At 35.2% G+C, this 14,505-nt stretch overlaps 1 protein-coding gene across 1 annotated transcript; it reads left to right on the top strand.

The window, feature by feature from the left end:
* The first annotated feature begins 1,708 nt into the window (after positions 1-1,708).
* On the top strand, positions 1,709-11,340 carry LOC130245379 (uncharacterized protein KIAA0040). The gene is made up of 2 exons (XM_056478045.1): positions 1,709-1,950; positions 10,453-11,340. The coding sequence occupies exon 2, from the start codon at positions 10,935-10,937 to the stop codon at positions 11,268-11,270; it is 336 nt and encodes a 111-aa protein (XP_056334020.1). The 5' UTR covers positions 1,709-1,950; positions 10,453-10,934; the 3' UTR covers positions 11,271-11,340.
* The last annotated feature ends 3,165 nt before the right edge of the window (positions 11,341-14,505 follow it).

Below are 14,505 nucleotides of genomic sequence, written 5' to 3' on the forward strand. Positions count from 1 at the left end.
AGATGATGAGTCCATCCAGTACAACACAAGCCCCGTCTGGCAGAGGATTATTCAAAAATGCCAAAAATCTCTCTCTGTTGAACTCTCGCAAAACAGCTATCACGGTTCAAACAGTGAACACTTGCATGGTTAGGGATCTTCTAGTTTCACTTGGCTAATTAAGAGAAGTTCAAGTTTTGAACAAGCCCAAAATAAACACTGCATTTTTTTATTTTTCTACGCATGAGAGAATAATCATGCAGTCCTTTTGTGGTTACTTTACATTTCAGTTATTCATCTAATAAGTTATTAGAGTAATTGCCGGTCTTTTCTAATTATTAAATTAATTCAAAATTATTATTATCATTCATTTTTATTAAGTTTTCAGAATTGTAAGTAACTAAGCCTGTTCACTGAACAAAAATCAAATACCCAAAGACGACAGCTATTACTTTTTTCCCTTTATTTGTTTATTTCAAGTTGTGGTCACACCTTACAATAAGGTTTCATTGGTTAATGTATTTACTAACATTTACTAATGCATTATTACCATCAAATTTCTGCTTGTTAACATTAGTTAATGCAACTTGAGTAACATGAACTAACAATGAACAACTGTATTTTCATTAACTAATGTTAACTAACATGAACAGATGCTGTAATAAATGTGTTGTTCATTGCTTGTTCATGTTAGTAAATGCAAAAACTAACATTAACTAATACAACCCTATTGTAGTGTTAGCCAAGTAGTCATAACAAACAATGTCATCTTTGCATTTAAAATGTCATATATGTGCTTGTTTGAGCATAATTGTATCATGTCATGATTATAAAGGTTCCATGACAGTCTTATGAACACCCCCTTCAAGTAAAGTGTTACCATGTTTTTTTCCTCTGCTATGGAAGTCAATGGGTCCCATTAACCATCACTATTCAAAACCTTTTTTTTTGTGTGTGTGTTTAAAACCACGAGGGAGAGTAAACCCTAATCTTACAATAAGGTTTCATTAGTTAATGTATTTACTAACATGACCTAATTATGAACAATACTTATACAACATTTATTAATCAGTTTTTCCTGAAATTCCTGCTTGTTAACGTTAGTTAATCCAGCATGAGTTAACATGCACTTATAATGAATTATATTTTCATTATCTAACATGAACAGATGCTGGCATAAATGTGTTGTTCATTGCTTGTTCATGTTAGTAAATGCATTAACTAACATTAACTAATACAACCTTATTGTAGATGTGTTAGACAAGTAGTCATAAAAAACAATGTCATCTTTGCGTTTAAAATGTCATAATTAAGCTAATGACACTTAATGACATTTCATATAAGCTTGCATAAAATGTCATTCACATTCATAACATGTGTCACATCATTATTATAAGGGTTCCATGACGGTCTTATGAACACCAACTTCATGTAAAGTGTTACCTTATTTTTTCCCCTACTATGGAAGTCAATAGGTACCATCAACCATCATTTTTCAAAATATCTTTTATTGTCTTTGTTTAAAACCTCATGATGGAGAGTAAACTTTGAGGCAATTTTCATGGTTAACTACTGTATGCCTGTAACTTTAGCTTCTCAGAAAGATTCCATCCAAACTTAAAGCTTGTAGAGGGCACTATGTAAACACAGTGACACATTTTCCCCTCCCTCCGCTCAATGACATCACAGAAACGCAGAGTTTATAAACTAACCACAAGAATGCAGTGTGTCAGGCGAAAGAGCTGCGAGCAGACAGAGGCTCTTTCTTATAGAGTTTAGCCCAGGAAAAAGACTGAAACAGAGCGACTCGACTCCTCCTCTCTCTCTCACTCTCTCTTACACACACACAGGCTCCAGGTACAGCAGTGTGTGTGCTGTGCGTGACGTCCATGCTGAACAGCAGATTGTGTGGCTGAAACCAGGGTTATGTGGTGCCCGCAGAGACGTCTGGACTGACCCTGATCAGAGCTGGTAAGGTTTAATGCTTCTGGGCTGAGAAATGATGGATTGCTGGCCTGATGAGCATCTGTTTGTCACATGTGGCATGGCTGAGAAGAGCTAACTCAATTCAGGCCAGATGCCCCTGTAACTTCTGAGCTCCTCCGGCATCCTGACTGACGCTCTGCGTAATGGAAAAGCCTGTGGACATGCTGAGAAATATGTCTTTTTCTGATTCTGATCTACAGCACATGTGCATTCTGCGCTGGGACTTGCTTAACTGCGTTCCCAGATCTGACTGATATTGCTGTTGACCTTTTGCAGATTGGTCCTGGCAAAGATGTGGCAGAGCTCATTTTGTTTAGATGGCCGCTCAGAATTTGAAGTTGGAAAAATATATTGGCAAAGTGGGAAGGCAGGAGATACAAATCATTCATGAATATAAACCGGGCAGCGTAAATGAAGGGCAGGTGGAGGCTTATATGGTCGCTTTAAAAGTCCTCCGCTTTTGTAAATATTTCCATAACGGGTCAGGCGGAAGGAAAGTGTTTGAGTTTAAGACAGATGCTTTAGGTTTTGTTTAGCACTGAGCTTCCAACATGAAACTGGGCATAATAAATCCACAGCTTTCTCGTGCTCGCCCTCTTTCTCGCAGACACATTTTTGTGCCCTGTGGGCCTGTGCTGTATTTAGACAGTGTCCTCTCTAGTGTGAGGTTAATCATGTCCCGGTGTTTGTCTTTGCTAAATGTGTTCAATTTGGTTTCGAGCCTCAGAAACAAAATGACTAGCTAAGCTCTTAACAGATCGGGGTTTTGAGATTCAGGAGTTTTGGTTGAAAACAGATTATTATTTATATGATTGAATAAAGTAATGCAATTTAGGTTGATTAAAGGGATAGTTCTTCCAAAACTGAATATTCTGTCACCATTTACTCAACCTTCACTTGTTCCAAACCTTTTTGACTTTGATGAACACAAGATATACTGAAGAATGTTGGGGTAAAACAGCCATTGACTTCCATAGTAATTTTTGTTACTAATTTGGTTGTCGATGGCTGCTTTTTTCTGGGCAATGCAATAGGTAATATGCACAGAAGTGTTTCTTCCCATACCGATAAACTTCCGGTGAACATTTAATGTGACATTTTCCAATTTTATATAATTTTTTTTAGAGCATCGATGTTGTAATATAATTAAAATACAATCAGTTAAATAGACTTCAGCATCCGTTTAGTTGTTCAATCGTAAGACGAGATGAAAAGCCATTTACATGCACATTTCCGTCAGGATAAGCAGGCTAACGCAGAAAGTCTTTTGAAAATACTGGAGTAAAATAAATGTTCATATTTTAAAGACATGGCGGGGGGGAATTTAATTTAATGCAGTGTTTCTTGCACATTCTGAGACCCACTTTCTATCGTATATTTATCAGGCAGTGAAGATTGTAGATTTTTAAAGAAAACAGACCTTAAACGTGCTGATTTTGTAATGGCATACAGATGACTGGAAGCATTTGACCCAGATTATTGAAACATTAAAAGTCCTTCTGCGTATACCCTATTAGACCATGTTTAAAAATCTTTGTTGATATCAAAATGTAGTGACTGGTGTACCATTTCATTTGTTATGTCATTAAATAATTCATTAAACGCTGACCACACTTTTGATAAAGGAATATGGATTAACCCATTTAATTTAATGTAAGCTTAATCGGGTTAAGAGTGTGCTATTAAAGACTTGAGAGAGCTGCAAGTTACAAAAACAAATTGACAACACACACACACATGCAAATTCTCACAAGAAACACACTGCAAATAGCGCAGACCACAATGAAAGTGTCAGGCAACCCCAAACAGAGCTTATACACTACCGGTCAAAAGTTTGGGGTCATTTTTTTTTTATTAGCAATTTTATTTAATAATTTCAATAATATTATTCATTAATGTGACATTTATTAAATGTAAAAAAAATGTATTAATTGTTAAATACTTATTTATTAAATATTTATTCATTGCTTATTGTATGTAGTTTCAAATGAAATTCTCCAGTCATTATTGCTATTACCATTGATAATAATAATAATAATAATAATATTAATAATAATATTAACAATAACAGTAATAATTAATATTAGAGTGATTTCTGAAGGATCCTATGACTCTGAAGACTGAAGTTATGAAAACTCACTGGAATAAATAAGTAATTGAAATGATAAAGTACTTTTGAACAGTTATTTTATAGGTCAATAACATTTTACAATTTATACAGAATTTTGATGAAATAAATGCAGTTCGGGTGAGCAGGAGAAGCTTATTTTAAAACATTTAAAAATCATACTGACCCAAACTTTTGACCGGTAGTGTATTTATAGACAAAAAGTTGTTTACACACTTTCAGGGCTAATAATCTGACGGATTGCACAATTAACATTAAATTAACCACTGAATCTTAACAAGAAACAGTCGGGTTCATCACTTTTTGGAGTCTCTTGACTCAATGTGGTCTGCGCTATTTGCTGAGCATTTCTGTATTTACATGTGTTGTAAGAATTGCTATGTTGTGTATGCTATATCGCGTATGTTGTCAAATCCAGGTTTTCTCAGTTTGTAAGTGTTTTTATATTTGCACGTGTTTTCTGTACTTGCAGTTCTTTTGAGTTCTCTCTGCCACCATAAAACACACTGCATGACTCATTAAGACTTCATTTTTCACTGCATCATTCATTCATTTTCCTGTGTCGCCAGAGTGGAATGAACCACCAACTATTCCAGCATAGGTTTTACGCATCATATGCCCTTCCAGCCACAACCCAGTACTGGGAAACACTCATACACTCTCGTATTCACACACACACTCATACACTACGGCCAATTTAGTTTCTTCAATTCACTTATAGTGCATGTCTTTGGACTGTGGGGGAGCCGGAGCACCCGGAGGAAACCCATTCAAACAAGCAAATATGCAAACTCCACACAGAAATGCCAAATGGCCCAGCTGATATTCGAACCAGCGACCTTCTTGCTGTGAGGCAACAGCGTTAACCACTGCTTTTTACTGAATCATAATTTTTCCATGAATTGTTCCTGTCTATATATTTTTTAACATGCTAGTCACCACCTTCTAGTGTAACAATGTAAATTTTCTACATTTGAAGCTGCAAGTTATGCTATATTCATACTAGATGATATATAGCGTCAAGTTGATTTATTAAATGACAGTTATCAGAAAGCAAGAATCAGTTTCTTTGTCTGGAATAATGTATTTAAATGGCAGACAAATGACTCCACGTCTAAGATGATTCACAACGTCCTGACAGAAACAGGATGTTTACTAGCATGTCAGTCGCTAGTTCTACCTTTCACATGCATCACTGTAAATGGCGATCGAGAATTGATCAGGTAGCATCTTTTTGTCAGGAAACATAAAAAAATAAATAAATAAATCACATAATCTGACACAGTGACTAAGAATATTTTGCAGTTTGAACCTGACATTATTTCAAAAGCTACCATAGAAAGCGAATTTGAATTTTTGTCAGAAAAGTAAGACAGAAATAATTATAATTGTGGTTGAAAAGGCCGAAGCTGTTTCATAACTCTGCTTGACATCTTCTCTCCTCAGATCAGTGGCTTGTCGAGGGTTTAAGATCCTTTAATGATTAATTGTTCAGCTCTAAGAGCATTTCTGCAGCGATGCCATAGAAGAACCATTTTGGGTTCCCCAAAGAGTGTTTCAATGAACATTTCGTTCATTCATTCATTTTCCTTTGGCTTAGTCCCTTTATTGATCAAGGGTTGCCACAGTGGAATGAATCGCCAACTAATCCAGCATGTTTTATACAGTGGATGCCTTTCCAGCTGCAACCCAGTACTGAGAAACACCCATAGACTCTCACATTTACACACATACACTATGGCCAATTTAGTTTATTCAATTCACCTAAACCGCATGTCTTTGGAATGAAGGGGAAACCGGTGCACCCGGAGGTAACCCACGCCAACACGGGAAGAACATGCAAACTCCACACTGAAACTGCCAACTGGCCCAGCCGGGACTTAAACTAGCGACCTTCTTACTGTAAGGCGACAGTGCTAACCACTGAGCCACCGTGTCGCCCCAATGAACATTTCATAAAAGATTTTATTTTTCTTAGTGTCAAAGAACATGAATAATCTACGAAGCACAATAAAGAAGCTTTTGTCTCATGGGAAAGTTACATGTTGTTCATGGAATCAGATTCAAATGAGTGTCGTTCAATCTAACAGCCTCTTGAAAACATTGGGAGGAATTTGATTCGATGTGTACAGCAGCATGTCTTTGCATGTAACTGATGTTGTCAGTGAAATTGGGAGCTCCATCCTGGCTTTGTGTGTAGCAGAGCGAGTCTTCCTGTTTAACATTCCTCTGTGGATCTGAGAATTACTTAAAGTGATTGTTCTTCTTCAGAAGGCTCGTGCTGAGGAGGTGAAGGATAAGAGTGAAAACGTAGAGCCGAGCACTCTTTAAATCTTACGCAAGCTTGCAGCTAAAACTTCAAAATAGGAAACACGATATGAAGCCTTTCAGCGCAAAGCGACTGTGAGATTTTTTTGAAATCGTCTGCTTTTGAGAAGAGAGCTGTCTCTTTGTACAGAGGTGTTTCTCGTATTTAAGAAATTTTGCTGCACCAACAGATTTCCTGTTGTGAAAGTGTGCAGGAAGCAGGCCAAACACATCACACATATGAATCATGCAGACAAAACAACATGCTGAAGCTTCAGAAAGTCTGTTCAACAACAATAGGGAAACAGTTTATTTGGTTTGATCATTGTCTTGGTTAATTTGTGAATTAAAAGATTACGTCTACATTTTAAATAGTTTTTTTTTAATGTGTTGGTTAAATTTGATATAAAATACGTTATTCAGACTTAATACATTTAAGTATTTATTTTCTTACATGTTATCTTTTGCTTTCAGTCTGCATATAATGCATCTATTTTCAAGGCTGGTTTCTCAAATTGCTTTTTTTTTCATGTGCACTGAGCCACACATTTCCATTTCAGCAGTATTTACACACACACACACACCAGACTTTATGATTTTATTCTATTCTGACACAGGGGTTTCTTTGTAAATAAGAGCTGCAGTCAAGCCCAAAATTATTCATATTATATTATTCAATATATAATATTCATATAATCATAATAATAATTCCGGTTTCACTGTATATCATGTTTTATTTCATTATTTATTTATTTATTTATTGTTATTTTGCAATGCGGAGTGTTAAAATTAGATATTCAAAAACCCCTCTCTAACTACATTTAACGTATTTGTATTAACAAGATTATGTATGCATAATAATATTACATACACTGAAAAAAATGGTTCATTGGATTTATTTTTTAAGGTAAGGGGTTGCAAAGAATTTATTTGGGCTGAATTTAAAACAAACAAATTTAGTTGAACATTACTAAATTTAATTTGTTTGTTTAAATCCAGCCCATATAAATTGTTTACAACCCCTTACCTTAAAATGTAGCAAATCCAATGAACCATTTCTATCATTCAGAATAAGAGTCATTGCCATATTAAAACATAATATTTAAAAAAGAAAAAGTGATGTACTGTGATTAGTGATCATGTAAAGTTTGTATAACCTGTAATGTTTTGCCTTAAGCATAATTTCTATCGTTTTAAAGCCAAAGAAATCAAAACTTCTTTATTAAGTTTTGAAGCTGTCATTAGTTTGTTTTGAAACATGATTTAGTGCTTGCATTAAAACTCACAAAGTCATATGGTTAACAGTCAATTGCTTTATTATAATACATTTAACAATGGTTTCAGAGCAGTTTCTAATATCTAACGTTTAACAGATATTTTCAATTCAAAGATTTTTCTTGAGAATTCAATCTTGAATGGTAATTAATTAATTCTAACTGACTTAGTTTGCAAAGCATTGTTAAATAGCTCAAGACATGCACTGCACATTAATAAAAGAGCAAAGCTTTCATAGCATCTTTATATTGAATGGAATTTTATGAGTTTAATCTCACATGCAAAATGTAAAACTTGTCAAATGAAAGAAAATGTAAAAATATATTTATAAAAATAACATTATACTGCTGTTGTTTGTTAGCTGTTCTGGAATCTGTCACAGTGTATCTTTTTATCATTGCGGCATTTGTTTTGTCATTTGTGTGTTTAAAGATGAATATACCAGTTCTTCCGTTCATTAAAATTATGTATTTTCTCTTGTTTGTTTATGTATATATTAATATATATTAATTAATATATATTAATCTGTTAATCTTGATTATGTTGAAAATGACAAGACAAGTGAACAGAGTGGTAATAATTTAGGGCTGCTAGTTTGTTTAATTAGAAGTCATCACATAGTGGTGACTTCTAATCAATAGAAAATTAATTGCATATTAAATTTCCTTAAGAAATTACCCTAGGGTTCATGTCAAATGCAAAAAACATCATAGACATTACTTTAGAAATAAATTATGTATTTGATTCAACATAGACTTAATTTGAAACATGATCATTTTAGACAAAATGTAGTCTATTACGCGAAGCTCCATTTGAATGAGCTGTTTTGACTATTAACTACACATTGACCTTAACAACATCTTTAATGGTACACAAAAGAATAAATTTCATGAAAAAATAAATAAATGTTTCTTTAGATTAATAATGTATAGCAATGATGAAAAAAAGATAGTGACGTTTTTTGAAAGAAAAAAGGATAAATATGCTTTATGTTATTAGAGCTTTATACAATGCTAAAAGGGTATTCAGGCTTGTAGCCAGCATGGTGAAAGGGGCAGTTCTTTTTTCTTAAAAAGTGGACCTTTTTACTGTTATTCACCTCATTTTCTATTTAACTATGAAGTTAAGTTTTTATATGGCGCAGTGGGTAACACGATCGCCTCACAGTAAAAAGCTCGCTGGTTTGAGCCCTGGCTGGGTCAGATGGCGTTTCTCTGTGCAGTTTGCATGTTCTCCCTGTGTTCGTGTGGATTACCTCTGGGTGCTCCGGTTTCCCTCACAAGTCCAAAGACATGTGCTATAGAGGAATTTGGTAAGCTAAAATTGGCCGTAGTGTATGTGTGTGATTGAGTGTGTATGGGTGTTTCCCAGTGATGGGAAGGGCATCCGCTGCATAAAACATATGCTAGTTAAGTTGGCGGTTCATTCCGCTGTGGCAACCCCAGATAAATAAAGGGACTAAGCCGAAAAGAAAATGAATGAATGAGTTAAGTATTTATAGTTTAAATAGCTACTGCATTTTAGTGACATTTAAGAACTATTTATTTCTGGATTAGCTTGTCGGGTGGTCATCGTAACCACACTTTTTGATGTAGGCTACCAAAACATTTCCTAAAAATATAAAGTCAAGGTATATGAAAAAAAAAAATGTATTACTTTTTTCATATATCATTAGGATAAAAGGAGTATCACCACCTTGGAATTATAAGGTTCTATCTGCGTTCTGAATGATTTTGAGATATTGAGCTTCAAAGTTTTTGCATTCCATAGCAAACAGTATGTGTGTAACATTTGTTTTTTAAATAAAAAGTCTTAAAATGCAAACAACTTATAAAAAAAGCATCCCATAATGTAAATAAGTTGTCAATTAATAAGATTATGTCAATAACTCAATTTTGACAAAAATATCAGATAGAACCTTATAATTCTAAGGTGACGATATATTAAGGAATCTATTAAGGAATCTGCCTATTAAAGCTAAGTAGCCTATTGTCATTTATTAAGCAAATAACAAACTGGCCAGCACGTTTAAATTCTTCAGTCAGAATTTGGCTAAAACATTAAACATGAATAATAATAATAATAATAATAATAATAATAATAATAATAATAATAATAATAATGTTGTGCTTCCTGAATTTCTAGCCTTTCTTGTAAAAAAAAGTAAATTATAAAATTCATGAATAGCAACAACAGCAATAATTTACATGTATTTACATGCTTCAAAATCTTCTTTTGGTGCTTCACATCTTTTTATTGATCATTTTTTGTTTCAAGAATAAGGTCCAAGATTTAGAATAAAAGTTACTTGTCAAATGTTTTCTCTTTAAAAACAATACAATAGGTCAGTAGTGAAAGATGACTTCACTTACGTCAGAAGTCTTAAAACCTTCTTCGATGAGCTATTTTCACAAATTATGACAAATGAGGACAAAATAGGACAAATGAGCTCATGCAAGGACAAGATCTGGACCTTTGTCAGTGGGGGGTGGGTCTTTCAAACCATCCGAACCCCCCCTTGCTACGGGCCAGGAATCAATATGTAATTATTAAACACGGGATGATTTTTAAATCGTGTTTACATACATAAAACTTAATATATATCTTGACCATTCATCTGGATAGATTGATTTTAGACCTGCTTTGACTGGTGTATATGTGCATTCATGACTCCGGCATGTCCTGCAACATTGATGTGAGTCTAAATACACGAGAGACATGTAGTCACTGGAGAATCTACAGCTGACTTAACTTCTGCTCTTTCTCTCTCTCTCCAGAAATGCCCCCATTCCATCACATCTGCGAGAGTCAGCGCAGCAGAGACTAAAATAGAGTTGGATTCTCCAGAGGGTCTGAAGCTGAGAGGAATCCACCCAGCATAAACACGACCCACCATCCTCAATCCTCACCAGATATCAATCGTCAGAAGTCCAAGAGAAACGGCTCACGAGCGATGCTTTGTTGTCAAAGCCCAAAGGCAAGGCGTTTCATGAGATGAACGCTGTAGTTTGGGATTAAAGCAATAACCGTGTGCGCATGAGGATCCATCATATATAACAACCAACTTGTGTGATATTTCTTCAAGATGGGACTTTCTGTGATGTCAGGAAACATTCAACAGGCCTGAATTACACTTAAACCGGACACTTTCTTGATCTTCAGATAATAATCTATGCTAATTACTGCTGTAATCGGATCTACGGTGGCTTTACATCTTATATCGCATTGGATTTGATCTGGGACGAACTCCCGCTCAACCATGAAGGAGGCGATCCTGCAGTTTCTAAGTGATGTATGGAGCGTGGCTTCGGTCAAGCATGAGCAGGGTGTCTACAACACGGTTTGTCTTGTTGTTCTTCTGACTCTGCCGTTGGTTGTGCTCTTCACGTCTGTGCTGGTCTGCTGTCACTGTTGTTGCTGTCGTAATGCTGGTGGATGCCGCTGTTGTGGACACAAAGGTGAGACCTCGGTCACAAATGTGAAATCCGAAAAGAAGAAGAAAAAGAAAAACGGCGGCCAGAACAGCGAGGACTTGTGGATCTCCGTCAAAGCAGATCCCATGAGCAGTGACAGACTGGCACTCACTATGGTGTAACGTGTTGAGCAGTTTTCTATTTATTTATCCTTGTGGTACAAGTAAAGGTACAAATGTGGGTTTACTGAAATGTGCCTGAATGTAATAACTGAGACTTTTTTTGTAGAGGGACGAAGTTCAGAAGTGAATGAATGCGTGGGAATATGCTGTATGATGTGTGTTTAGTCAATCAAAGGTTTTCACAATCCATGTTTGGTAAAAAGAAATACAAATATGTGCAATACATAAGGCCTCATTGCTGACGTTTAGCACATCATGACTAAACAAAGGTGGCCAGTTTAATCATGTAAAAACGTCATTAAAAAGCCTTTGACTTATGGTTTTGGTTCGACTGGTTGACAATAGGGCTGGGCGATTTGGCCTAATATCTAAATCTAAATTTTAACTTGATTACGATTAATGAACGATTCTTTCATGTATTTTTTTTTGCCCTCTCCACATGGCCCACACTTGTCAACATTACCAAGCTGACCAATCACAGAGCTTGCGCGATATGTCGTCGTGAAGTGTAGTTACATTTTTTTGAAAGGTCAGCATCGACGCCAGTCACGTGAGGGGAATACGCAGGATTGGGCTTGATGCAGAAATGTAAACAGAGCTGGGTCACGTGACTTCACACACGGTAGGGAAAGTAATTGAAAAAATTGACCTGGAAAATCTAGATCGATTATAAGTTGTGAATGTCGTTTTTGATTACTTTTCGATTATTCGCCCAGCTCTATTTGACAATGAAATTGGCACTTTTGTTTATGTGACTATATTTATATCACTGTGAAAATGATTTGTTAATTAACAGTTTTCCATTTATTTACAGTTGTGAATTGCATGATGGGACATTTATCTCTTTATGTCAACTTTTGATGTTGAAAATTCAACTCTACAGTTTAACAAAGTGAATTTCCCAGCAGGCACACAACAGCATAAGACGTTTATATTAGGTTAGATTTAGGTCATGACGTCAGGTGACCAAAATTCAATTTCTAGGACGTTTTTTTTTTACATCCAATAACAACGTCAAATTAATGTTGATATTTGGTGATTTTATGTTGTGTTATAAAGTGACCAAAATCCAACATCTAATAGATGTCATAGTGGTAACTTCCACACAACCTCAAGGTGTAACATGATTTGACGATGAAATTTGGTTGATTTTAGGTTAGACATTGGACATTGATGTCGGCCTGACGTTGGGTTCTGACGTCCACACGATTTTCATTTCCAAACAAAATCCAACGTCCCCATGATGTTGGGGTACATTGGGTACAATGTCAATATGATGTCATGTTGACATCCTGTGCCTGCAGGGTTTTGTTGACATTTTAGTAGTTTGAAATAATATAATGTATAAGAAATAATATGTAGATAAATAAGTCTGTGAAATAACAGAAAATGTACTGGCAGTTTATTACACAGGTTTTGTAGCATAATATAAAACTCCAACCCAGCTTAAAGGTTAAAAAAAAAAAGGTTAAAAGTTGGTGGAGGAAAGATCAATGTTCCATATTGCAATTCAAAAGCATAAATAAGCAGGGAAAAATAAAGTTAATAAAATTGTGAATCACAAAATATGAAAAACTGCTAATTTACAGACATTTTTTTATGGTGTAGGGCTGTCGAAGTTACTGTAAACATGACTTGGTGGTGCTAAAGCACAAAACTCTCTAGGTGAGCACATTAATAATGAGCAAGAAGATTGAGCCAAGATTGCTGCCTCCCAATTCGCATACTTACAATGCCCTTAAAGTATGTACTTTTGTATGTATGCACTAAAAGTGTGTAACAGAAGAGTATGCAAGCTTTGGGACAAACTACTTCCTCGTTAACTGATCGTCCTGTTGCTTAGTTATAAGCCCTGTCAATCATTTCGACACATCATCCACATTTCTCTTATATTTAATCACCTACCTTATTGGAGAAACAGCAGCAGGTTAATCTCCCATTCACGAGTCTTTTATGCAGAGAAATCTCCTCAGGTGTTTGTGTAATTATGCATTCAGATGTTAATGTCCAAACATGTCTTTATATAAGCTCAGTATTGTTGTTGTTGCAGATGAAATATAACAGAAAATGCCATTTAAATATTTTCCAGTGGGCTACTTAATAATTACCAGTCATACAAACATCTTTACCGATGCCTCTCTACTTGAAGGTTGGTCTCGCGTGTCCGCCATGTTTGTAGTTTATTTACACTTTTCACCCGCGTTTGTAGTTCTAAACGAATTCACGTCCAACGTGCAATGTACTGTGGGCAATATCAGCGGTTAGAGTACGAACGATTAAAACTTTTACTGGAAATAGTAAACCATCCTGGAACCTTTAGCATACTCTTTTCAACATACTACGATTAGGGACATACTCATTTTATTTTAAAATACTATTTAGTATACTATTATATTTAGTTTTTAGTATACTATGATAGTATGCGAATTGGGATAGCAGATAATTGTTGAGCTGCTTAATCATTGGTGTCTGGACACAACAATCACTTCTTCTTTGCTAATGCTGAAGTGATTTACTGTATTAATGATTTGTTTGCCAGTAAACGAATATCATATGAATAGGTTTAACCAGCACATTAACATAACATGCTAGTGTCAGAAGTGTAAAGTTGCACAGTGCCACCTCCTGTAAAGGAGTATTTCTGTATTTTTGTTAAGCATCATCTAATATCAGGAAGTCGATTTCTACTTTCACTCTGTTCATCCCCAGTGAAAATCATTTGGGTTGATGATATTTATGAGTGAAAATCAAAGCTTAGTGCATGAGCTTATACCAGTGATTCTCAATTCTAGTCCTTGTCCTCTAGTCCTTCTAGTCCAGCGGGCACACAACATCGTAAGACATTTAATATTAGGTTAGATTTAGGTTGTGATGTCAGATGACCAAAATTCAATGACTAGCCAGCATCTAAGGACAACATTACGTTGACGTCAAATGATGCTGATATTTGGTTGATTGTAGGTTGTGTTGTAAAGTAACCAAAATCCAACATCGAGCCAACATCTCAAACCAACGGCACACTGTAAAAAAAATATGTTGTTTTACTTTTTTTCCAGCAGCCTTGGTGCCGGAAAAAAAACATAAAATAACGGTCATTCATTTACAGATATTTACCATAAAATAACAGAAGTTAAATTACAGAAATTTCCTTAAATAAAAATTTCAGGTAAATTTCTGTAATTTACCGTCTGTTATTTTACGGTAAATGTCTATAATTTAACAGTCGTTATTTTAT

This window comes from Danio aesculapii, chromosome 2, assembly GCF_903798145.1.
Source record: "Danio aesculapii chromosome 2, fDanAes4.1, whole genome shotgun sequence".
Taxonomy (NCBI): domain Eukaryota; kingdom Metazoa; phylum Chordata; class Actinopteri; order Cypriniformes; family Danionidae; genus Danio; species Danio aesculapii.